The sequence below is a fragment of the Zeus faber genome (genome assembly GCF_960531495.2).
Source record: "Zeus faber genome assembly, chromosome: 15".
Lineage (NCBI taxonomy): Eukaryota > Metazoa > Chordata > Actinopteri > Zeiformes > Zeidae > Zeus > Zeus faber.
In genome coordinates this window covers 19,972,982-19,995,800 of record NC_137194.1, presented here as the reverse complement: position 1 = coordinate 19,995,800, position 22,819 = coordinate 19,972,982, and the positions used below count along the sequence as shown (strand labels likewise).

Below are 22,819 nucleotides of genomic sequence, written 5' to 3'. Positions count from 1 at the left end.
TTGGTAGAAAGATCTATTCATATGTTGGCATGTGTGTGTCACTTTGATGCTAAAAAAGAAATGAAAACATTTTGGAAAGAGATAAAAACCATTTTCAATGCAGTGTTTGCTTTGGCTAGAGATTTATGGGGTTTTGCATTTTGTGTCTGTGGTTGTGGTTTTGTGTTTAGAGTTTTGAGAACATTTTTGAGAAAAGAAAACTAAGTTAATTAATTGAAGGTCGGGTCCGCTTGGGGCGTGAGTGTGTACAGTTCACTCCATTGATGGCATTATCTAAAATTCATGTTTGTGGAACGAGAGCTGGCGTTGGCAGCTCCACATTCCCAGACGCACAATAAATAAATAACTATTTGAAAAGAAAACTAACTTTAACACGTCCTGCATCTGTTTAATCCCTATATCTTATATAACACACAGATGTATTACATAAAGTATCTTTATTTGCTGACTCCAATCTTGACACGACCTTCACGGATCGTGTCATAATAATACGTGGGGATCTTACGGGCCTTACACGGACAACACTAGCATCGCTTCGGCAGGAGGGTGGGATTAAGTCAACTGTTTTGTTCGGTGCTGATAATTCCCGACCTCTGAACGCGCCCGGCTGAAAATCCTCTGCGGCAAGAACAGACATGTAATGTCAACCGCGTTACGAGTGGTAAAACCAACACCCCATGACCCGGGTCGTCCTCCGAGAAGGAGAAGGCTTTCATTTCGCCTACATTGTTCCCTGTAAGCTAGCTATTAGCCTGACCTCGACGGTTGAACAACGCTGCTGCGCTGCTTCGGCGTTATCAAATGTCGAATAATTCGTCCCGCTGGACATTCAGCAGCGTCTTCACACCGACCCCCGGAGAAATTATACTTGTAATACCTCCAATACTCACGAAAAATATCCGATTGCAACGCGGGCTCGCTCAGCTAGCTAGCTTCGTCTTCCATTTTCCAGTGGGGCTCTACGCGAGATCTCGCGATATCCGCGTAACGGCCCGGTTCACACGGGAACTGACCCGACGTCCGTTCAGATTGTGACTGCGGTGGGTTGCGGCTGTAAAGACTGATCCGGGATCCGTTAAAAAAAGAAGAAGAAGCTTTTTATTCTAAATCATGGACAAGCCGATGTGATCGTCTTTTATTTTCATGTTTTATTTATTTTTATTTCTTTTTTTTTTTTATCTTTTTACTCCACCAATCCATTTAGTCTATGTACAATATGTAAACGAGAACATGACAAAAATATAAAAAAAAGACATGCTCAAAGTAAATAATATACACTTACCCGGGTTTATTATTATTATTAATAATAATAATAATAATAATTATAATAATAATAATAATAATAGGACTGTGTTTCACATAATTTTGGAACCGGCTGAATGAGACTGAGCTGTGATAGTCACATCAAATAGGAATTTACGACTTTCTAACTTTTTTTTTTCTTTCCAAAGCAAAGTTGATTTCAAGACACATAGAAATGTGATTTAATAACATATCCTATAAAAAAAAAAATCATAACACTATAAATATTGTTCATATTTCTTATTACAAAAAGCTTTGTACAGTTAAAATGCTTTGTTTGTTTGTTTGTTTGTTTTTTTTTATAAATCACAATTTCATGTTTACACAGTGGAAGGACAATATAAAACATGTATATGAAACAGAAATGCCAACGTTATTAGGAAGAGGACATTGAAGATAGAAAGATGAAAGATACAGTTACATTATTCAAAATGTCTTGGCACCACACAAATCGTTTGCACTTCAATTTTGGCTGCTTTCAAAAACCCTTGTTTTACAGTTAACCTCTCGCTTCACCACCTCAGCAGCCTGGAAAGTCCTCGAGCACTGATGTTTACGTCGCAGATATCTGATAGTTTATACAATCATACCCAAGTCAGAAATGAGATGGTAACTGAGCTATGAAGTCAAAATCCCGATGCAAAGAAATATACAGGCTCGCATTTCTTTTTAGGACGGTCGCGCAAGGCGAGGAACGAAACAGACGCGTGGAAATCGGAGGCGTGTCGTGCCGTGTCGACGTAGGGGCAACGCAGGGGGGGTTTGGGGGGGGGGGGGGGGGGGGGCGGGGGGTTGGAAATCAAAGTGATTTTTCACAGCGGTGCAGTGCAGGCCTTCAAGCATTAAGTGGGCCTCGCGTTTGACGCCCCGGGGCCCACACGGCGGCCTCGCCAAATGTCAGGCTGCGTCCGTCCCCGGCGCCTCGATCAGGTCACAGTCACGCCGGCGCCGTCCTTGCCCTTGTCCACGTATCGGGGGTCAGAGTTCTTGTCCGCCACGGGCCCAGACCCCGCGCCAGCAGAGAGGGTCTGTGCGGTGGGGGAGTGGCCTGAGGGCTTGGCTGCAGGATCCAAGGCGGGCTCCGTCTCCGGCTCCTGCTGCGAAGCTGTGGCTGTGTTCCAAAGGAAATGAAAAAAAATAATAATAATAATTCACCTAGAACTATTACAGATCTCAAATGATTACAAAAGTAATCGCATGATATTGATGTAAATAAAAGCAGCGCATTGCATTGGTAATAATATGATTCATAATTCAGAACAGAAACACAAAATAATCTTCATCAAAATGTGTTTCATGGCATTTTCCCCATAAACAAGCCGCCATTGTTCTCCTGTTGTTTTGCACTGAGCCAGTTGCTAAGACAAATAAGTCTGTCAAGCCTGTCAAGAAATGCTATATTAAAACATGAAAAATAAAATAAAGAACATGAATGAATAAAATATATAAATCATAAAGATTTTGCTGCAGACCCCCTGCAATTTCTAGGGGGTCCCCTTGGGGGCCGCGGACCCCTGTTTGGGAACCCCTTGGATATAAAACCAAGTTTGTTTAACATGAAGCCTTTCATATTCAAACGTTTGTAATTCGATTGTTGGTTAAAAAGTATTGTAGTCAGAGTTAATCCGGGGAAGCGAGCAGCCGCTCTAAAGCAGAATATCGAGTTTTCTGGGAGACATTAAAAAACGGAACATGACCGTAGATGCTTTAATAAACGGTATAGGAGTCTCTGGAGGGAGAGTTGCAGCCGGCTGCAGCTGCTTTCCCTGTCATTCAAACATATAAGGTCAAAGTAGAGCGGCCGCGTTTGGTTCAAAATAGGAAAATGTGTTAACAGCATCAAAAAAATGTACAATTAAAAATGTATTTTATTGACATATGTTAATGTAAAAATGTATGTTATTAACATATGTGAATGTCAAAATGAATGTTTTAACATAATAATGTAAATATGTATGTTATTAACATATGTTCATGAAAAATGTATTTTATCAACATGTGAATGTAAAATTGTATGTTATTAACATATGTTGATGTCAACATGTATGGTATTAACATATGTTGATGTAGAAATGTATGTTTTTAACCTATGTGAATGTCAAAATGTATGTTATTAACCTATGTTAATGTAAAAATGTGTGTTATTAACATGTTAATGTAAAATGCTATGTTATTTACATATGTTAATGTAAAAATATATGTTATTAACATACAGTATGTTAATGTAAAAATGTATCATATTAACATATGTTAACGTAGAAATGTATGTTTTTACATGTGAATGTCATAATGTATGTTATTAACCTATGTTAATTTCAAAATGTATGTTATTAACATGTGGAAATAAAAATGTTATTTACAAAATGCATGTAAATAACATATGCTAATGTGAAAGCAATGTTATTAACATATGTTGATGTTAAAAGCTTATATTAGCGTATGTTTATGTCAAAATGTTATTAACAAAATGTCAAAATGTATTTTAACATATGTTAATGTAAAAAGTTTGTTATTAACTTATGTTCATTTCAAATTGAATGTTTTAACATATTAATGTAAAAATGTATGTTATTAACATGTTAATGAAAAATGTATTTTTATCAACATGTGAATGTAAAAATGTATGTTATTAACGTATGTTAATGTCAAAATGTATGTTATTAACATATGTCAATGTAGAAATGTATGTTTTTAACATATGTGAATGTCAAAATGTATGTTATTAACATATGTAAATGTGAAAAATGTATGTTATTAACATGTGAAAGTAAAAATGTATGTTTTAAACAAATGCTAATGTCAAAATGTATGTTATTTACCCATGTTAATGTAAAAATGTATGTCTTAACGTAACGTATGTAACGTAAGTTAATTTCAAATTGTATGTTATTAACGTATGTTAATGTAAAATGTATGTTATCAACATCATGTAAAAATGCATGTGATTAACATATGTTAATGTCAAAATGTATGTCATCAACATGTGAATGTAAAATTGTATGTTATCAACATGTTAACTTTGACAGCTGTGATAAATATGTATATATCAAACAAACCATAAAACCGTGTGCATGTGTCCGTGTGCCCACCTGACTGCGTGCAGGACTTCATGTGCTCTGGCCAGTGGGCTTGCTGGCAGGGGTAGTCACAGTAGCTGGTGTTCCAGCAGCAGTAGAAGATGGCCTCCTTCCTGCAGTTTGCACACCACTGCTTCTTTTTGGTCTCGTCCACCGCCTGCTGCTTCTCCGTCTCCATCTGCTTCTTCACCTCCGCCACCAACCGTTCCCTCTCCTGCTCCAGACTCTGCCTCATTTCCGCCATGGTCAGTTCTGTGTAAAATGGCAAAATCATTTATGTTTGGAATCTACCCTAAACTGAAAGGGTTTTTCATTAGCGCACAAACAGAAATAGATACATAAGCAAACTTCGTCTTTCCCTAAAACTTGATTCACCCTTCCTGAATTCTGGTTTTCACATTTCTTCATACAAAAAAGTATTCAGAAGCACACACATTGAACAATTGTCTTTGTAAAATACACCAAGAGAGGCAGTGATAGAGTCATAAACACTAAGATGTGTGTTGAATTTATTATCTTTGAAATCAACAAACCCACCTAGGTTGTGCTTCATCTCAGACAACTCCTGCTGATGTAGCCACTGAAGCTTCTCGATCTCTATCCGTAACCGTCGTATCTGGATGAAAATGATGCTATTATTTTACAGCAGTATGAATAATAGGGATGCAATGGTACATTGGGCCCACGGTTTGGTATGTATCACGGTTTTTGGGTCCATGGTAATGATACGGTTTTCGGTATCTTTATATTTAGGAAAAGAATAAGACTAAAATAAGGAGAAAAGGTGTAAAAATGTATTTATCAATGTTTTTATAGTACTCTGCCAATAACAACTAGTGTAACACTGTGTGTGTCTGACTATGGTGGGCGGTTGGGGGGGATCAAGTTCACTGGTAAGCAATAATTTGCATAAATTAATCTGATTGGAGGGGAGGTGTTCACGATATTGGATAATTGGCCCAGGTGTCCAGGGGGCAGGTTCCCAGCGGAGAGTAAGAGTGTGGAAGAGAGGGAAGTGAAGCGAGGGCCTGGTGCGAGCGGAACCGAGAGAGTGTCTGAATGGAAGTTCGTAATAAAAAGGGACACCGTGATTGATTGCCCTCTTTTCGAAAACAGTCTAGTTTTCTATTGAGAAGGCTTGTGCAGTTGAAAAATAAATAAATAAATAGATAGATAGAGAAATGCCGCACAGATCCGGCATGGTTCCACACGGATCCCGCACAGCTGACGTGGTAAGCAGAGCTCCAACAGTGGATTCAATAGGAAGCTGCACTTACGGCACGCCGCACCTGTGTTCTATGCCAAATCATCGGGTGGACTCTTTTCCGTGAAACCATGATACCACGGTTTACGTGAGTATATTGAACCGTCGGCGGCGAACCGAACGGCTCGATAACAAACCGTGTACCGTTGCATCCCTATGAATAAACATTCATATTTATATTAAGTGAATATACCAGAACACCTACCTCTGCAATTGTGTTTCCTGATGTGTTTTTGGAAAGGTCATTGTAGATTTCTGTCATTGTCCCTTTTATTGTGTCCATGATCTGAAGTTCAGAGAAGGGTACACAGATTATAAAACACACACACAATAGATATATGTTTTTTAGACACATACTATATACTCATTGCAGTCATTTAGTATTAACATTGTAAAGCCTCTTTCATATATGCAGTCTTTACCAGCAATGTTCCGGAACCGTTCCTTCATGGGGCCATGTGTGAATGGGAGCAGGGTTTAATATTTCAGGAAATCTGTTACGGCAATTTCCCACCATCCGGGAAAATGCCAGGATGGCTGTGTTGTGAATGGAAGAGGTAACGTTGCCGGGACAGGCACTGATGTCAGACGCTTTATTTATTGGACTTTACAGTCCATTTATGCTGTTGAAACACATGTACAAACTAGGGATGTTAAACCCAAATGTCAACTAACTGACATTTGATGACAATGACAACTCCCAATTTCAACTAAACGACCGACTGTTCTCCCTGTCAACAGCAAAATCAAAAATCTTTTTGTAGTGGCCTATTCAAATTGTTCTGAAAACGTTACTGTAAAAATAGCCTAGCTGTGGCAGTGTCATGGTGCAGGTGCAGGAGTTTTGCTTTCTCACATTGCTTGAAAATGGCAACTTTGCATAAGAGTCAGAGGACCCCCCGGCGCAATGAAAGTGATGAAAGAGCCCATGAATTGTCTGCCATATATTTACTCATTTATATATTCGTTTTTATTTATATCTTTATTGCTGCGTTTATTTCAGGATTTATTTCATAGGCATATAAATGTTTATTTGCGTGCTACGTCCACATAGATTCTCTGTGTGCTCGCAAGTGAATGAGCTCTGTGCACCGCTGCTTTGTCTGTCGCTCTCCGGCACGGGCGGTGCAGACCAGAACCGCACCCGATGTTCTGCTGGAAAGTCCCTTGCCCCATCCATTCCGGCATTATCATGGCATGTGTGAAAAGGCTGCAAGACGGAAATTCTCCGGAATGTTGCTGCATGTGTGAATATTGAAACTCACAAGCGGTGCCGCAAAGGCTATCCGAGTAGTTTACCAGGAACTATGTGTGAAAGGGGCTTATTATTTGTCCACAGAGGATGAGTTTGACTCACTTTGTTTGTGTACTTTGCAATGTCTGCAGCCACATCAGCTGAAGCTGTGGGGATCTGCAGGTCACTGGCCATGAAAGAAGAAGAGCCTCCAGAGGTGCCATGGCTGCTGGACGAGGTCGATGCACTTTGGGCAGGGTCTTTCTGCTGAACTGTTGGATGAAATAGAAACAGAAATCAGTTGTGAACCTAATCTGATGACCATTTAGTGAAGTCTAGAAATTTGCAAAACATGTGCCCATGTACCTTTGGCTGCCTGTCTGGTCTGGTAGCGCGTGCTGGAGGAAGAGGAAGAGGAAGAGCCCTGCTGCTGTGGTTGAGGCTGCTGCGGGCTGCGCGTCTGCGTTTGTGTCGCCGGCTGCTCTCCTTGCTGTTGCTGTTGCTGTTGCTGTTGCTGTTGCTGCTGCTGTTGCTGCTGCTGTTGCTGTTGCTGTTGCTGTTGCTGTTGCTGTTGCTGTTGCTGCTGCTGCGTCTGGACCTTCTGCAGCTGCCATTTCTGAGAGGAAGCCTGGACCTTGTTGGTGGGATTCCAGACCACTGCACGCTGCACCGCCTGAGCTGTCTCTTTGGGCAGTAGGGGGCGCTGTTTCTTCACAGCCGTGGGGGCGGAGGCTGTCGTGGACACGGAAGTGGAGGAAGGAGACGGGACAGAGGGACTGTTTATTTGGGCTGCGCTGGGCTGGCCCGAGGGTGTAGCAGAAACCATGTTGAGTGCGTTTGTCAGAGGGGGTTGAGAAGAGTCTTTCTGGTTCAGAGTGGCTTCCCGTATAGGTGAAGATGCAACAGCAGATGGGGGGAGTTTACCTTTGCCAAAAAAAACATTCAACATTACAACATGAAGCATCTCCTTCAGGAACACTTATCTTTGTGGTGCATACTGTCTGAGAAGCAAAGAGGGTTCAGGAAAACTCTGTCGATCATAATTTTTCGATCATAAGGAGTCAACCTGAGTCAGCTGAAGCTGATCGATACTGGATCTATTTCAAAGATTCTGAGTTTTCATTTAATAAATTAAAGCCTCACCTTCAGTCTTGATTGCAGTAGAGTCTTTGATAGTTTTTACCGCAGCAGTTCCAGCCTCCCTTCTGGGCCTCTTGCGATCGCGTCCTCCACCGTCGTCGCCCAAGTCGATCACAAGCTCTCGCTCCGAGTCGGAGTCCGGTTCCGCCAGGGTCGAAGGGGCGGCGGCTCTCCCTTCCTCCGGGGATCTGGTCTTGTCCGAGGGCGGCTGGGGCATCCTGGGCTTTTCCTGGGGCTCCCGATCCGCGCCATTGCTTCCCTGCTTGTCTTTTGCCGAGGGTTCAGAGGTGGCTTTATCCCCCATCCCTGCTCCACCCTCTTTATTCTCCCCCTGCGCCGGGGCTTTGGGCTTCTTCCTCTCCGCTTTGTCCTTGTCGTCGTGGGCAGAGCTCTTCGGGCGGTGCTCCTCGTCGCTGAGGTACTCGCTGTCACTGGAGTCGGACTTCTCAGAGTCTTCCGAGTCACTGTGTTCCACATCCTTGTAGACGTCTTCCGATATGTCATCTATGCCTGTATCAAAAAACAAACATGACTTTTCCTTGCTGAGACTGAAACGTATTAACCAGAAGTCACTGTCTATTACAGCGCAATAACCCTGTAAAGATGGTGTTGATTTTGCTATTGAAGATTCAGAAGGTGGCTTTTATTCCACAACTGTTGTGTTACTGGTGGCAAAATATGAAACATTTATATTGGTGTTCACGAACACTGAGTGAGAGAGTGTAGATACCAGCAAGTAATGATAGCACAGCTTTAGACGTGGATGGATAGGTGCATGTCTCAGATCACACACGTACCTAGCTGGGCCTTGCAGCTTTCAATGGTCTTGTCCAGGCTTCTGATTGGTCTCTTTGGTGTAGGAAGGACGGCTGTACCCTGTTGTTGCTGCTGCTGATGCTGCTGCTGCTGCTGCTGCTGCTGCTGCACAGTCTCGCTCAGTTCCTTGAGATCCATCTCGGCCTTTATTCGATCTGATAACAAAGGGATAAATGTAAATTCAACTGAATTGGCATTGATCCATGACCAAAAATGTAGTATTATTTACATAGATGTGAAATGGGACTGACCTAAATTCAGATTAAGGATGCTGCCCGTTGGCGCTGCCCTCTCTTGTTTTGGCACCAGCCCGGGATTGAAAGGTTTTGGGCTGCCTGTCATGCTGCCTGCAGGAGCCATCTTTGTGGAAGCAGGGGATGCTGTAGCCAAACAAAAACGTGCAATTCCAGGTTAGTTATTTGTATCGAACATAAAGTTTATCTTATCCTTCCAAAAAGGCACTATGATGCACACTCAGGAGTAATATTGGTGTAGGTGTTTAACTACCGCTAAATTCCATGGACTCCTCTCCCGTGCTGTAGTGAAACGGAGGATTCCTCGATGACCTTTCCATCCCATCCTGTTCCACGTCAGATCCTGTGTGAACGGAAGAGTTTGTGCTCATGGGAGAGCGAGGCATGTCCGTCATGGAGATTCTCCGGCTCATCCCGCTGGGCGCAGAGCTCTTGGCGAGGAGCATCTTGGGAGATGCGGTTATGTCGAAGTTGAGGCGGAGTTTTTCAGACTTTTCAACTTTCACCGTTCCAGCACTGGGGTTGGATGGGTCCAGTAGCATCTGTAACTGGTTGTTGGGTGTGTAAGGGGTGCGGAAGGGTGCATAGTTAAAGACACCAAATTTCTTGCGAATGTTCTCTACGTAGACCTCCATTTCTTGCATGGCACTGTTAAAGATGCTCTTGGTTTTCTTCACAGAGAACGGGATCTCTTTGGACATGAGGTAGCAATTGTTGATGGGAACCCAGGCCCTGGTGGTTAGATACAAAAAGCAAAACTTACTTTGAACAAAAGAGAGCCTGAGTGAATGTTGGTCGAAAATGAACAAGATTAATGAGCCCCATGTTCCTTTAGGGATTGGTCGACCTTGCTCACCTGTCATGTTGACCAAAGAACCGTGCATCCACCTGCCCGTCTTTCTCCCGCAGCGCTTTAGCCGGCCAGAACGGAAAGCCCTTTAGCTTAGCCCAGACCAAGGGATGGGGCTGGCTCTATAGCGGGACAGGGAAGACTCAAGTACAACTTTCTGCATGTGCCACACTTAACAAGCTCTGGAATCTGCATATAAAGTACTCTTTTGGGGAAAAAAAAGTGATAATACTGATATGTGTTTTACATAGAGTGGGACCTTGACTTACACATGGCTCACAGAACCAGTTCTCCCTCTTTTGGCAGGAGGACAGGTAGCACTCTGGACACACCTCAATCTCATTCATCTGAAATAAATTGAACAAAGTAAAGGTTTACTGTTGTACAAGGTCAACCCAACTTCATTCCATATATACAGTCATGGCTGAAAATATTGGCACCCTGGCTTTTTGGATTTTTTTTACAAATCATTTAATAATAGTTCTTCCTGAAAATTGTTGAAATTAAAACATCTTTTGGTATTCCATATATTCACTTACACTTTGGTTTACAGTGGAACAAAAACCATCAAGCGCCAACCCAATGAAATGGGCTCCCTAGCTGTACCTACCCAGGAGGGCCCCTTGCTGAGACGGAGACACAAGAATGCCTGACTGGGTTTTGCCAAAAACACACCTAAACAAGCCAAAATCCCTTTGGGAGAATGTCCCGTGGACAGATGAGACCAAATTAGAACTAAATCACATTTTAATCAAGTCTTAGTTTACAGAACACAAAAGAAGCCTTGGAATCCAAAATCTCGGTTCAGTGATGTTTTGGGTTTGCTTTGCTGCCACTGCTACTGGGTGACATGAATCTGTACATGGCATCATGAAATCAGGAGATTTCCATCTGTATTTTGGAGCACAGTGTTGAACAAAGCGTCAGAAAATGCTCACAAATGAGTCCTGATCTAAATCCCATTGAACACTGAGAAATCTGAAGGCACCAGTTGGGAGAAGGAACCCCTCAAATCTGAGAACTGGAGCAGTTTAGAGAAGGACACTGGACCAAAATGCCAGTGGACACGTAGGAATCTCATAAAGGGAGGTAAGAAGCATTTGACTGCAGTTATTTTCTCTGCAGGCTGTAGGGTGTCAATAGTTATGTCGTGCCATTTCTGCTTATTTTATGATTTAAAAGGATACGTCATGTTCTGAATCGTAGTTTCTGCGCCATTAACAGTGAAAAAGAATTGTGCAGACCAAACACTTGAGTGAAAAATTGATTTTTTAAATACAGGGGTGCAGACCTTTTCAGCAAGGACTGTACACATGTACCGCCAACACAATACAAAAGTACTGTAACTGTGAAAATCATAAATAAAAAAAAGAGCTTACCTCATGTTCACAGATCTTGACGATGACCTTCGCAGTTGCTGTTAGTTTGTGATTAGCTAGGCCAAAAAAAGTCACAAAAAACATTTGATCACAATTCAAGATTTTAGATCTTCGGGAAAAGGCTGCTAATAAATACGTAAGTGCTCTACCTCCGTTATAAATGATGCAATTGTGTAAGATCCATTTCACATCGGCCAGAAAAGCTTCAGTGCAGCCATACATTTTCTTTTTTATGTTCTAGAAAATAAAGAATATTCAAGCGGTGTTAGGATTAGACACGACTTCAGTGTAAGCATTTTGGACTCCAGCCTTTCAGACATCCTTGTACCTTCTCTAGAGTGCACAGGTCCATGGCATGAAAAATGTATTCTGCATAATCTGGATGCTGTTCCAGAGACACAGGCTTCTGAAAAGGTTCCGTCTGCATATTTAAAAAAAAAAAGGAAAATTAGTCATCATTACACGTCATTAGTCCAAATCGTGTTGACAACGTCATACAAACTGCTTTGTCTTCAAAATATTAAAATGTAGTCTGCTCTGGTTTCGGGTTCCAATTAAGTACAAATGCAAGGTGAGTGTATTGAACTTACACCAGGCTGTTTCATCTTTTGGAGGGCAAACTTTAGCAGGTAGGATAGCTGGTCTATAGTGAGCATCGTCATGGCCTTGCTCTGGGTTTCTATGCACTCTGCCACAGTTATTTTCTGGAAAATGGAAACAATTTCTTATATGACAATGGCAACATAAATAATGTACTGTATTACCAAAATGGAGGCTATCGACCAAATGCCCTGAATATACCCATATTATCTTAAAGGAAAACTGGTATTTTTGAACCCAAACCATATTTTTCGACCATTGGGAGTCGACATAACTTCAGCGAGCTGCAATTCTTAGTACAATGTTGTTGACTTCCAATGATTGAAAGATAAGGTTTTCCTTTCAGTCATATATATAGTACATAAATATTATTTTAATTAATTCAATTTCCTGAATCCCCCTTATCTTATCTAATTTAACTGTATATTCTTTCAAAAGAGTAAGTACTGTAGGTTATGCCAACCGTAACCCTATAGCCCTGAAACCTTCCAAACTCACGGTGCGAGATAACCGGTCAGCCTTCGTACAAAGAGTAACAGAACACCTAAAGTAATCCCAGTCCGGTGTGCCAATTAGCTGCGAACGCCTATGTGCATGTGCACACACACACGCAACTGTAGCAAGATACCTCACACTCTGGACAGAACCAGTCGCCCTCGGGCTCGGCTGGCAGTTTGAGGCATTTGGCGTGGTACACCCTTGGGCAGAGCTCACAGCAGAGCACCTGGCCCTCGCGGTGGCACAACCAGCAGTAGAAGTCGTTCCTGCCATCCTGCGGTACAACATCAACAGGGTCTGTGGTGAGTGCTGGCTGCTTCACATAGTAAAAGGGACCATGTCTTAGCTCTGACTGTAACGCAGGCAAGAGAAACAAGGGGCAGGTTTCAAAAAACACGCAGAAACAAAAAAAAGGTGCAGTGCAACAGAAACACAGTGGTAGTACGACGAGGTAAGAGGCACAGAGGGCAATGAGGCTGACACTCCACACACACACACACAGGTTTGGCTGGTATGCAGAGTTTGCACTCTTTCAAGTAGCGTCTTATCAATTTGAGGTTTTTTTTGTTGTTGTTTTTTTAGGAGAACCCCTTCTTCTAGAAAACAATAACCTTCGACTGATAACTTCTCCTGAAGAGATTAGAAAACATCCAAACATGTGATGTGTGTCACAGCAAACCCCATTACCCCAGCAAATCAATACACAGGTGACATTTGGGATCAGAACGTCTGAGTGTTCTGATCGTGTGACTAGGTCAACTGAGATTGAGGCCAGGCTGGTTGATTTAAGAATGCGCTTGAGGATAATTCCCATTTCTTTTTTGAGTGCTAAATCCTTTGTGTATCATTTGTTTACTCTGCAAACATCAGCTCGATTTGTGCACTGCAAACACTCAACAGTATGTTGTAGCAACATGACCATTGAGAGTGAATAAATAAAACAGCGACTCGATAAATATATTTATAAAGATCAGACATGGTCGCGAGAATAACCGCAACCTGTTTGGTTTTGGAGTAATAATGTTTTGTTGTAGTCCTTACAAGCTTTTTTGGATTTTTACTTAACCTAGCAACATTTTAGCACTTCTTTTCAATTAATTAATCAAAATACACAGTCTAATGTCCTTAAACTACACTCAGGTAAAAGACCCGTTGTCATGCAAAAAAAGAGGAATTATCCTTAATTGTCATGCAAATAAAACAAAGACACAAAAGGGCACTACTCAGCAGCTAAGTGGTTAAGCAAAACAATCACTTTTTAGCATTATCTGATAATTATTCAAGATTTTTCATTTGTTTTTTTTAATTAAAAAATAAATTGTTTAGCGCCATGACACTCATAACTAATTCATATAGCATTTAAATGGTAACGACACATTTGCAGAATAATGCAATTTCCTCCAAAGCCATTACAATCAGGTGACCTGAGGTATTTCACACCTACAGATCAACATCTCTGCTCTCGCAAGAGGTCGCACCCAAACAGGTCCGTCCATCTTTACCTGGTCTTTGCTGTTACAGTTGACAGCCCCGGGTTTCTTCTTCTTCTTCAGGGGGCTGGGGGAGGTTTCTGAGGGAGAGTGGCCATTAGAGGAATGGGTGGGACTCGGCGCCTTCCTTTTCTGCGGTGCCGGTGGGCGTTCCGCCGAACCTGGGGGATCAGGGACTGGATGCAGAGGAAGGAGGTCAGGACAAAGCAACAGAAGCAGGTATCATCCACATTAAGTCTCGGTCTCGGTCAATTAGAAACACTCCAGCACTGACACCAGTGACCCAACTACCACAGAGATGAACAGGAGGGGAAAATCTGGCGTAAATACAATCTCACTATCTCTAAAAAGCATGGAAAAAAGCCCAAGTTGAAGCCCTCTTTTCACCAAACCAGCCAGAGTATGTTTTTAGGATAGGCCCAAATAATGCAAATTAAAAAAGGCATCATACTGGATTTTGATTTTGAATTCCATGCAGGCTAATGAGACATTTCGCAAGCGGTGTTCAGTCAGAGTGACTGCTGCTGATAGGCGTGTTGACACTTTCCGGACAGGCGCAATGGATCATCTGAGTGAATTAACGCAGAGCTCGAAAATTTAAACAACCCAATTACAAAAAAAATAATAATAATAAAATTCTCTTTGGATGTCCGGCTCTCAGAATAGTGCGGACGGCCCGGAAGTCTTACCTTTGGATTGCATGGACACATCCATCCCCTCTACCACATCAGACTCCGTCTTGATCTCCTCCTCAGCCAGACTGCCGAGCGCGGAACAGAACCCGAGCGCACGCAGAAACAGAGAGCAGGGGGAAAGACAAAGTCACAAACAGCGTTCACAAAACCAAACCAACATCACGTAAACAAGTGGAACACCACCTAAGGCGCTCCTGTCCCAGAGGATATGCCACTAGAGACTCGCTGACGACTCCCCCCAGTATTTTTCGATGGCATTTTTTTTCTGATGCTATGAAAAGAAAAAAGTTGAACTCCTGGTCCCGCATGTTTCACTATCCGTTCCAATTAATCATTTACGGCCCCTCATCCTCCATGTTCCCACGAGAACATTGATATGAACCTCAACAATTCACATCAATATTAGGCCATCTATCTGCCTCGCTGTCGCTCTTCCAGGAGACAGCGCAGTTATTCGATGTTACAGAACCAGCCTGACCTACCTTCTTAATCTAACTAGCAGGAATAGTTCTACAGTAGCCAAACAGTGTTGGGATTGGTCCATAAAGTACCGAGAAGACAGTACCTTATAGTAACTTACAGTGTATTCCCCCATTGCCGTCTACGTCCCTTGCCTAACAACAGACCTCCCCGAGGCTCTCTGGCCTATTCCTGGAGACCAATAGCAATGGAACACTGAAATAGGCTCCAGGGACTGAAACCTGGGTTCCAAAGATTCCAAACTTGAATATTTAATGCCAAAGGTGTGACAAATGTGTACAAGCTCATAACTGTGAGTAACACATTACTTGAGACCGCCTCCAAAACATGTATTCGACACGTAGTCATCAATCATTATTGTAAACCTTTGAATCTCGAGAGAGAGGGATGATAGAGCCTTTTCCGACGGACAAATCCAGCAGTGAATAAAAAGCCTGATTTTCTGAGTCTCTGGTTCCGTTCTCATCCGATTTCCTCCGAGGAAAAGAGGAGGAGGATAAAAGGGGGGGACCTCGCTGATGAATGGGGCTCTTTCAGAGCCTGGCTCCTCCTTTGTCAGAGCCACAGAGGGCCTCGTTCCAAGGATGTAGTCTCATTCACAATCCCCTTAGAGAAAACTCTCCCAAGGACCCCTGACAGGTCACACACTTCACCGGCTCCTGGCCCTGGGTTCAGCTCTGGTTTCCCAGTTAGGACACCGGGTCGATGGCCAAGTGGCTCAAAGGTCACCAGCATTTTGCGAGAAACAGTGGACCACATTGACTCAAATTCCCTTTTTTTTGGGAGGGAAGATTCCAGGGGGACGTGATCAAAAGCTTTCAAATGAAACAAACTGATCAAACGAGGCAGGGGGACAGACGAGGGTAAGAAGAAGAAGAAGAAGAAGAAGAAGAAGAAATCACCAAGAGGAGATCTGGGATGCATGTGAGCCCACACAGCTGTACAAGATCATCAAGTAAAATCTGTACTCCCACAAGAGTCCAGTTCTCTGTCACAATTAAAAACCCAGACACGTGCCTTTGTTCTCCCAGGCCCAAACAAGCCAGAGCAATTAACAGCTCACCACAGTGAAAATTAAGAGAAATTATCTAAATAAAGGGTAGAGTACGGGTCAATTAATAAATAGAACCCAGAACATGGGTGTCTCGTTTCAACCTGCTAGGAGTTTCACTTACCAACACACACACACACACACACACACACACACACACACACACACACACACACACACACACACACACACACACACACACACACACACACACACACACACACACACACACACACACACACACACACACCCCCGGGGCCTTCCTGTTCCGGACGCAGTGAACAAACGAGGCCCACATGAAAATGAGAAACGTTAGCCAGTTCCCTCTGCTACGTGTTACTAAAGCTGGGAAGGAACACTCGCTGTTCCAGGGCAGTCCAACGTGCCACAAGCCCCTTGTTCATCACCAGGCCGAGCCGTACTGACACCGCAGCAGAAATCCTTGCCCCTTTAACTCTCTGACGCCCCCCCCCCCCCCCCCCAAAAAAAACCACAGAATGAACCGATGCAAAGAAGAAAAAAAAATTGCTGTTTTCACACCGGGAGCTGTACTTCCAGAACCCTGTCAAAACCACACAAGGGTAGCAAGCCGAATAAATAAATCCTCAGCAGGGTCTGACAATATTCCAGAAGGAGCAGGTTTCGAGGTTTTGGCAACATACGGCTAATACATGGAGTACCTGACAGCGGCTAGCGAGAGAGAAAGAAAAAAAAAAAAAAAACAACAACAAGAAAAAAACACCAACACTGAAGCCTGTGCCTTGAGATTCCACTCCTGTGAGAGAGGGAGAGAGAGAGAGACGAGCAGGGTTTTCTCGTCACAGAAAATGGAGGCCACAGCTCGCTCTCCTCTCCCCCCCCCCCCCCCCCCCTCCACTCCACCACCCCCACCCGCTCCCCCATCCCCCACTCCGGGGCTCAGACTCAGGCACTGGCACATCCACGCAGGAGGACCAGAGATCTGTGGAGATTACAGTTCAGCGTCAAAAAAACACACACACACACACACACACACACCGACAGGGCGCACGATCACAGGGACGGTTGAAGGAGAGGGAGAGAACCAGAACCAGAGAGCGAGAGAGAGAGGGAGAGAGAGACTGCGAGAGAGACGAGCGTGAACCCGGCAAAGTGCTATAACCATTTTAACTAATTCAATCTCGCCTCCAACAAAGCTGCCGCAGAACGTCTTTCGTTTCGGCCACGTACGGCGGGATCCCGGTGGAGAAACGATCATTTCTCCACCTCGGGAAAAAAAAAGACACGACGTACCCAGCGCCGCTTCAGACGAGGAAACCTGTGATATTGTAACAGACACGTAACACACACTGTTAAAACACGTGTGTGTTACACTGTTAAAACACGTCTGATCTTCTATCCTCTTCCCCCCAAATTTGCCTTGCATAACAATTTTGGATTACTAAGGCTGATGGGTAAACGAGCAGTGCCATGGCGCCCGCGATCCCTAGAGAGCTAGATTTGGATCACAAAAACCCTCGTTAGGTATGTGGAAAATGACACAAAACGCAGCCAGATGAGACCCACGCTCCGTGCGTTTGCTTCGCCTGAAATGGATTCAAACGTCTTATCAAAACATGCACATCCGAATGTCACGATAACTCCCTTAACGTGTAGAAAATAATCTCTATAATATAAATACAATTCTCAGAGTAAAAAAATCCTTTTTTAACGTGGATTGCTTCACCAAATGTAGTATTGACATAATAATCAACACGTCAAATATACCTTCTGCTCTGCAAAAAGAAAAAAGAAGCCTAAAAACTGAGATTCTTTCAACCTGGATTTGATATGCTGGAAAAAAAAAAAAAAAAAAGGGTGAATCAAAGATGGCTGTGGAATTTTCCAGAAGGCCCTTGCTCTCCCTGCTGCTTTCCCTCCGATTGTCAATCTTTAACCTAAACTACAGCTGCAATTGGCTGCAGGGCCAACAGAGTGGAACATTATTGGTCGGCTGCGCCGTGCCACTCGAATCGCAGTGTGCGAGAGCGTCCCTCTTCCTCTAAAACACTGTTTTGCTGCAATGCAGAGATTTCCCCTGCACCAGACCGTGTGTTTCCCTTCCGTTCGGCTCACCCGCGTTGGACACGTCAATGTAAACCAGGAGGGATTTGGGTTTTTTTGGGGGGGGGGGTTTTCAAAGCCCTTTTTTGAAATTAGCTTCATGTTTTTGAGGAGTAAGTCGATGCCTCGGCTTTTTGAAACCGCCGGTGTCATATGTACAGAGTGACAGGGACAGGCGGGACTCACTCTTGACTATTGCTTAATTTTGGCTTTTATTGAGTGGTTGAGTCACTGAGTGCTTTCGTATCAGGATGATAAAAAGCCATTTTACATTGTGCTGCAATCGTAAGCACGTTGAAACATGTCTTATGTAAAGCCAGTGGTTGGGGAAAGGAAATTGCTCGTGTCCCCCACGGTGCTCGTAACAACCAAAATACTGCAACACGATTCAAAACTCAGGGGGGAGGGAAAAAAATGTGATTAGCTGTGAGATGTGCCCAGGTTTATCACAACAAACCCTCGGTGCGTCTGATAGAACCATTTAATCTCCGGTGGAATCCGCACCAAACGCTGTGTCGAAATGAAACCGAAGTGAGATGCTCTCCCCTTTGCACCTAAAAATAGAATGCGGCCAGCGTGGCACAAGGAAGAGAGGGAAGCGTGCACAAAGCCACGGGTGACGTTTAAGTACAATGTAACGCCATCTTCCTGCTTTCCCCCCAAACACTCTGAGGGCCGCCTCCCGAAACCCGGCACGCATCTTCTTCGCGGTGCCTCCCCGGAACCTTAGATTCCCCCTCAAACGGAGCCGGTTTAAAAAACACGAAGGGGCCGCCGCGCGTAGCAGAGCGGTGCCATGGAAACAACGCGTCGCCGGGGTTGGACGGCGTGTAACCGTGTAGCCGCTCTCACTAAATAAGACAGGAGCGAGTGATAAGGAGGAGAGGAGCGACGGAACATGGAGGAAATCCTCAAGAGATCAACCGATTTTTTTTTAGCTGGATTCATCCATCCAGTGATTTATCTGTGGGGACACACTAAACAACAAAGACCCCAAAGTCTCTTCACTACCATTTTACTAAAGAAAAACATCCTGCTTTGATTTCAGTTCAGCTGTCAAGGGGGGGGGGGGGGGGTTGCCAAAATGGAACCCGATGTAAAAATAAAACGTGTGATATTCACTGGGGCCCTGATTGGACAGAATGTCCCCACCCTCCAACCTGTAAGAAAATGAGAGTTCAGTTATGGCCCCTGACAAAAAAATAAAAATAAATAAATAAATAAATAAAAATAAAAAAGCCCTTCAGGCCGACTCCGCAAGGACTTCGCGACGGGCCCCGTGTTGCCCCCCGCGTCCCTCCCCCGGCTTGGCATCACACGCCAGACAACAACAGAGTAAATCTACTTACAAAGGCTACAAAACGCAACCCTGTCCTTCCCTTGCCCATCCCCCTTGCGGCTCCTCTGCCAACCTCAGACCCCGGCCGCCACGACGAGAAAAAGCAGAACTCAGTGTCCGTTTTTCCTTTTAAAAATCAATCTCTCTTTTGCATTTTTTTTTTTTTTCCCTTCAAATAATAATAAAGAGAAAAAGGAGGATTTTCTACGGCGCGCCGGCCCCTTTGCGCGGCGGCGCGGTTGTCTGGGATACCCCATGTGACCCTGACACACAGGAGGAAGGCAAGGGGCGAGAGTCCTCACCCAACCCCCCACTCCCAGCAGTATGGAGCAGAGGCCTGCGAGGCCTTCAATCCTCCACCCAACCCTACCCCCCGCCCCCCCCCCCTCCTCCTCCTCCTCCACCACCACCCCCTCCTCCTCCTCCTCCTCCTCTGGGACACTAAACTCAGATTTTAAAGGCCTACCGTCAGAACCAGAGCAGTCACGACACGAGAAAGAAGCCGTGGCTGTTTCTAGGCATTAGGAAATAAGACGGGGCTTACCTCTGCGGATGCATGGCTGCCTGACACACTGTTATGTCAACACTTATAAAACATGGAGGACACTCTCAGCCCTCAGCCGGGGGAAGGCTCCGCTCTTCAGGCAAGGCGATCAGGCCCGAGCCATGTAAGCCGCGCTCTGACTGGTCTGTCCCCGCGCAGGCCGCGTGAGAGGCGGCGCCTGATTGGCCGGAGTGTTTCCTGAGTAATTATCTTTGTTCAGCGCAGGCAGGGGCAGCTCTGTGAGCGTGAGAGACAGAGGGGAGAAAAAATAAGCAGCAGAGCAAGGCCTAAGTGAGGAAAATAACACATTTAACAGCATATTAATGGTATACAGACCCCGTGAAACAGTATTGTGGATCTTCCCAACGTTGCATCTGGTGGTAGTTCTTTTATTTGGACGCTGGAGTCGGTTAAATGTCAGCATGCAGAGGGAGAAAAACAGGACACCATGGCTTCCCTGTTCAAGCCTCCATTTTTGTGGAGAGGGCCTTTGTCTAAACTCCTCCCTCCTTCTCAGTAGTCTTCAAAAGAAATAGAGGACATAGCGTGCCATCAAAATATATTCAGAAAAAATACAATATATGTATATATATATATATAAAAAAATAATAATACCGATGGACGCCTTTTCGCTTTTAATAAACAATAAGACAGGTCAGGACAATATTGTGAATACTTTTGGGATTTAAAATAATGCCACGCACCACGACAAATCCTAATGTTTATAAAGGCCTCAAGGACAATTCTCTGATTAACGTAGACCTAGTGATTGTGACTTTTTTTTTTTTCCCCTCCGTATAATGTACCAAACAAACACACAATAAATGTTAAAGATTATAATAATAATTATAATAATAATAATATCATCATGGCTCCTTCCGAACCTTCAGAACGTGAAGCTTACTGTTATTACCGGGGAGGTGGACGCTACGGTTGGGGCCGAATCTCGAGAACAAAAAAGGCGCAGCGCCCAACGTGGGGCTCGAACCCACGACCCTGAGATTAAGAGTCTCATGCTCTACCGACTGAGCTAGCCGGGCGGTGGGGTATCCCTCGCATGTACTCCTTTTTGACGACAAACCCTGTTCATTACGCCGTGACGGACACGCGAGCGCCGTGAAACACACATTTAAACAGGTTGTTCGAACGTGACGGGAATAAACATGTTCGCGCTTCCGCCGACGTTAGGAAATAATGTCAAATAACTCGGCCCCGACTCCGTGTGACTCCTGTGTAATGCTGACCCCTGCTGGCCCACAGAAGACGGGCTTTTTGTGGGAGCGGATAATAACAAAACAAATGAACCGAGTTATTGAAAATGCGTCGCGAGTGTTGAAAATAAATGCATTGATGAGTGGGGATAAGCTCGAATTATTTTTTTTTTTTTAACTACTATCACTACTGTTATGCTCGATAAATATTGTGTTTTGGCATATTTCAAAGGAAAAACGTAACGCGACTGCATTGAATAGCGTTGCTCCGGCCGCCAAGGCGCCTTTAATTGTTTTAATTCGGTGACGCAACTTTGGAAATTGATCAGGATTAATAACCAACTTATAATACACGGAAAAAAAACAAAACAAAAAAAAAACCATTAACACCGTTGGAAAATGCCGCTGGCTGCATTAGTTGAATATTTTACAATAATTCATCTCATTAGATAGTGATACGTACCCGGCGCCAACCATACTACGAAGTGGACCCTTTACTCAGTCGCTACCGTATTATCAAAACTCAACGGTTTTTGTCATTTGTCGTTAACTTTTCCATCGCGATCGTCACCGTCGGCCGTCGTGTTTTATTCTACCGGGTCCTCCGGCTCCCGCGGGCTGCGTCCCCTTTCGCTCAGCCCGGTGCGCGGAGACCTTGGGGGAAGGCGGCAAAAGGAACCGGGGGACACAGTATTGAGACGCGCCCCCCCCCCCCGCGTACGTTCCGTGCGTGACGCTGGGCGGTTCAGCATGAATGGAGCTGGCGATGAAAGGTTCGACTCCTTTTGTTTTGGTTTTTTTTTGTGGAGTCGGTTCCTGACGAGTCACCCGCGTTAAAAGAGAAGGAAGGGGGGGAGGAGTCGTTCTATTTATGTTTTTATTTTTATTTTTCTTACAAACAGAGTTACTGACAGTGAACGCGGTAGCACCCAGGGTTACCGTTTAGAGCGTCCTTATTTTTCTACACGCGGCCCATTTAGATCCAAGCCGGGTGTCGTGTTATGTTAAATCTTCCTTTATATGGTGTGTGTGCAAATTAAGAAATACACACAATTTAAATTTATTTAATAAAACAGAGTTCGAGATTCAAGATTCAAGATTCAAGATTTTTTATTCGTCACATACATATACATACTTTCATACTTATATGCAGTGAAATGTAATGCAACGCACCCGGTGATAACACACAATACGTCCTAGGAAAAAAAAAATAAAATACATTTCTTTCTAATAGACCGACTAACTGACTCCTAAAACGTAATACAGCAAGTCGAATACTTATAGAATAAAAATAAAAATATAGAGAATAAAATAAAATACAATCAAAATAAAATGGAATTTGAATGGAGTTTTATTGATGAACGCCCGATGCGAATCACACCAGTATTTTAGACAGTATATGTAACTCATTTACTTCGTTTTCAGCCCTGTTCCAATATCTGTCGTGTGTCATAAGCCGCAACGGTTGCTTCTGCTCAGACTCAGAAACGACGCTCTCAGCGAGTTGTTGTCG

At 43.9% G+C, this 22,819-nt stretch overlaps 1 protein-coding gene across 1 annotated transcript; it reads right to left on the bottom strand.

Annotated features, from left to right (window-relative positions):
* Positions 1 to 1,182: 1,182 nt before the first annotated feature.
* LOC307240835 (MYND-type zinc finger-containing chromatin reader ZMYND8-like) lies at positions 1,183 to 21,878 on the bottom strand. Its single transcript, XM_080014717.1, has 22 exons — positions 21,770 to 21,878; positions 20,432 to 20,616; positions 20,096 to 20,332; positions 14,594 to 14,664; positions 13,917 to 14,080; positions 12,545 to 12,766; positions 11,907 to 12,020; positions 11,645 to 11,737; positions 11,466 to 11,553; positions 11,317 to 11,372; positions 10,207 to 10,284; positions 9,944 to 10,059; positions 9,341 to 9,819; positions 9,085 to 9,213; positions 8,815 to 8,988; positions 8,021 to 8,527; positions 7,244 to 7,801; positions 7,001 to 7,149; positions 5,849 to 5,929; positions 4,917 to 4,995; positions 4,392 to 4,631; positions 1,183 to 2,413 (listed from the first exon to the last, which is right to left on the bottom strand). Exons 3-22 carry the CDS (start codon positions 20,107 to 20,109, stop codon positions 2,229 to 2,231), a joined length of 3,597 nt encoding a protein of 1,198 aa, XP_079870843.1. The 5' UTR covers positions 20,110 to 20,332; positions 20,432 to 20,616; positions 21,770 to 21,878; the 3' UTR covers positions 1,183 to 2,228.
* Between the last annotated feature and the right edge of the window lie 941 nt (positions 21,879 to 22,819).

Bases quoted from the DNA above. Each gene is read 5' to 3' on its own strand.
- LOC307240835 (XM_080014717.1), bottom strand. The intron at 5,930-7,000 runs GTGAGTCAAACT...TCTGAACTTCAG, and splicing joins TTGCAAAGTACACAAACAAA to ATCATGGACACAATAAAAGG. The intron at 4,632-4,916 runs GTGGGTTTGTTG...CATTTTACACAG, and splicing joins TGAGATGAAGCACAACCTAG to AACTGACCATGGCGGAAATG.